Source organism: Mercenaria mercenaria, chromosome 2, assembly GCF_021730395.1.
Source record: "Mercenaria mercenaria strain notata chromosome 2, MADL_Memer_1, whole genome shotgun sequence".
NCBI lineage: Eukaryota > Metazoa > Mollusca > Bivalvia > Venerida > Veneridae > Mercenaria > Mercenaria mercenaria.
In genome coordinates this window covers 40,700,839-40,704,305 of record NC_069362.1, presented here as the reverse complement: position 1 = coordinate 40,704,305, position 3,467 = coordinate 40,700,839, and the positions used below count along the sequence as shown (strand labels likewise).

General features: G+C 33.9%; 1 protein-coding gene across 1 annotated transcript; it reads left to right on the top strand.

The window, feature by feature from the left end:
• Nucleotides 1-1,678: 1,678 nt before the first annotated feature.
• Nucleotides 1,679-3,244, top strand: LOC123562143 (iduronate 2-sulfatase-like). Its single transcript, XM_045354793.2, has one exon. It carries the CDS (start codon nt 1,679-1,681, stop codon nt 3,242-3,244), a length of 1,566 nt encoding a protein of 521 aa, XP_045210728.2.
• The last annotated feature ends 223 nt before the right edge of the window (nt 3,245-3,467 follow it).

The window sequence follows — 3,467 nt, the reverse complement described above, 5'->3', positions numbered from 1 at the left end:
AATGGATATACACTCACCAACACACGCAAGCACGCACAAACAATCACACACAAAAAAGCACACACAAGCACACATGCATTTACACACACGAGCACACTCATGCTTATACATATAAATACATTGTGTGTACTGTTTTAAGTCATCTGGTGGATTTTAATGTTTGTAGTATTGTTTTTTACCGTTTTATATGTCTCTTATAATTCTAAAATTGAATGGCCATTTACATATGTTTTAATGTTGTGTTGTATATTTGTATATACTTATAGTTTGTAAATGGAAGAGACTGAAATAAATAAATAAATAAATAAATATCATTTTTTGAGTAAAAACAATTTATGTAATTAATTCCTTACATCTTAGCGGTGTGATAAATCTTAACACTTACCTCTTTCATTAAATAAAAACATGATAATTATTTTTCTGAATTTTATAAGTTAATACCTTAGATCTTTGCGGCTGGGTATAGCTTAAACGTTCCATTGACTAAAGACATGCCAATTAAAAACATGCTGATTTGTTCATGCGTAATTAAGTCCAATCACGGATATTATAGCGCCTATTCCGTATATCGAACCCACATCTTAACATATACAGTTTTCGCTGTTACAATTAATAATTAGGCCTAAAAAAATTCTTTGTTTCCGGTAACATGCTAAAAAAATTAGGGTAGGTAGGTTGTTTTTTTTTTGGAATTTTTTTTTTATTAAGGGAGACTTTTTGGAAATTATTTTTTTGTCAAAAATGATTACAAATAAGGGGTTATGCCTTTAAAGCATCAGTAAGTTGATTTCTAACATCACTGGCCATGCTTAAAGCATAAAAAGTGCAGTTTTGCATCTTTTTGTTAAAAAGTTGAAAAAAATATTCTCCAAGGCCATAAAAACATTTAGGCTCGGGCCAAAAATTTAGGGTAGGTCGGGATACCGGAAACAAACATATTTTTTACGCCTTTCAGTCATTACCCCATTTTCGCACGGATGGTATTGAATCATACTGATTTTTTAAACATTACATATTTAAATAACAAGACCGTCTAAAAGTATATTACTAATTCATCGCTAACCCCGGGACCGTACTTAAGAACTTTTTGAATAAGTGCATTTTAAATTTTAAAAGTAGGATAGGGCTGACAATTTAATAAAAAAAATGCATTTATATAAATTATGAGCATTGTTAAATATAAGTGACGATCAATTAAATATTTACAACATATATAAAGTTTACAAAATTTCAGAAAAAGACTATAAACGTTTTAAATGTATTGTCAAATTACCATTTTGTTTTCATTAGAATTTATCAAGCGTAGAGGTCAAATTCTACCATAAAGAGTAAATGTAGTATATTTTAGTATTTTATTTATTTAATATTTTAGTAGCTTACTGTCTTGTTAAGCATATCGATTTGCACTGAAATAATTGTTAATCTTACTTTACAGAACAAATATTTTGTATGTTGTAACGATTAATAATGGCTGTATTTATAGTCGTTTGTGTGATTTACAGCGAATATGGAACAATAATGTGCTAAACTGCAGTCTAACAGCAGTGTTATTTGGATATACATAAACGCTTGGGAATACTTAAATATGACTGGAAAAAACATATTAATACTTTTAGTACTTTTAGAATTTCGGTGCTGTTGTGGTAAAATGAATATTCTATTTTTAGTATCAGACGATATGCGACCGGAAATAGGAGTGTATAATAGCAAGAGTTATCCCCCATACGTCTCTCCAAAAATGCATACACCATATCTAGATTCCCTTGCTTCTAAGAGCTTAGTGCTTGAGCGTGCTTACGTTCAACAAGCTCTTTGTGGACCAAGCCGGGCATCACTGTTAACCGGGCGCAGACCAGATACCACACACGTGTATAAATGCGGAAAATCCTTTAGACAAAAGGGAGGTAACTTTACGACAATACCTCAGTATTTCAAAATGCATGGATATAGATCTTTGGGTATGGGAAAGATTTTTCATGCTAAAGGAAAACATTCAGACGGAGATGATCCTATTTCTTGGTCTGAACCTTATTATCACGGAATTAGTAATTTTGAAAACCTATCGATAAGTTGGGCTGCAATTCCTGAAGAAGAACTTTATTCTAAGCCTTTATTGGACGAACAGACAACCAACCATGCTATTCACACAATCCGCAGACTCGCATTAGATAGGGACACGGATAAGCGACCATTTTTCCTAGCAGTAGGCTTTCGTAGGCCACATTTACCATTTGTGTTCCCGGAATCATATCTTAAGTATTACCCAGAAGTCAAACTACCAGACAACCCGCATGCCCCTGTCAACATGCCGAATGTAGCATGGTATCAGTTTAAACGACTGATACATTATAAAGACATTGCTTTCAAAGGCGGTGGAAAAATCAACACAACACTTCCGGACGATCATGTTTTGTCATTACGACGGGCATACTACAGTTCAGTTACATGGATCGATTCTCTAATTGGTCGCATTTTGAAAGAATTAGATACTTTGGAATTGTCTGATAATACAATAATTTCTTTTATTGGAGACCATGGGTATTCACTCGGTGAGCATGGAGAATGGTGTAAACAGACAAACTTCGAACTATCTACACATGCGCCAATGATGATACATATTCCTGGAAAAACAAACAAAGGAATAAGAAGTGACTCTCTTGTAGAATTTGTAGATTTATTTCCAACTCTAGTGGAAGCTGCTGGACTGACACCGTTACCACAGTGCTTGAAGAATTCAGTTAACATGCAATCATGTCGCGAAGGTTTAAGCATTTTACCATTACTAAACGTGCCAAATAAACCTTTAAGAGTTGCAGCATTCTCGCAGTATCCCAGGGGCAAATTCATGGGATACTCCCTAAGGACAAATAGATATCGTTATACGGAATGGCCAAGCTTCAAAAAGTCACCTAGGGTTAAACCTGTATGGACAAAATCTGCTGGAGTTGAGCTGTATGACCATTTGATAGATCCGGAAGAGAACGTGAATCGGGCGTTTAACCCCAACTATAAAACGGTTCGGAAGGAGTTAAGTAGGATACTCCGCAATGGCTGGAGGAAAGCTTTGTTAGATACCAATGATATTCAGGATGAATACACAATGCCTATAAACATGACCTTACCAACGGTATTTCAACAGAACACTACAAAAACACTTTCAGTCTCACAGTTTATATTTGTAGTTTTCTTTATGGTTTTCGTCACGATCGTTTTACGAAAAAACGGAATTAAATGGCATATTTAATGTTTGGAATCCAATGTTAAATATTCCTCATGTTTTGTAAGTACTAGATGTATAGAGAAGATATACTATTTAGTTTATAAGGTTAAGCACTGTTTCAGTTTCTGCATGTCCTATATTTTTAAACTTTTTTGCTCTACCTGTTTGAAGATTAAAGTCATTCACGCTACAATAAATTGCAATCTTACCGCAAATGACGCATATGATGTTTATTATAGAAATTATG

Bases quoted from the DNA above. Each gene is read 5' to 3' on its own strand.
- LOC123562143 (XM_045354793.2), top strand. From the start codon at position 1,679: ATGCGACCGGAAATAGGAGTGTATAATAGCAAGAGTTATCCCCCATAC.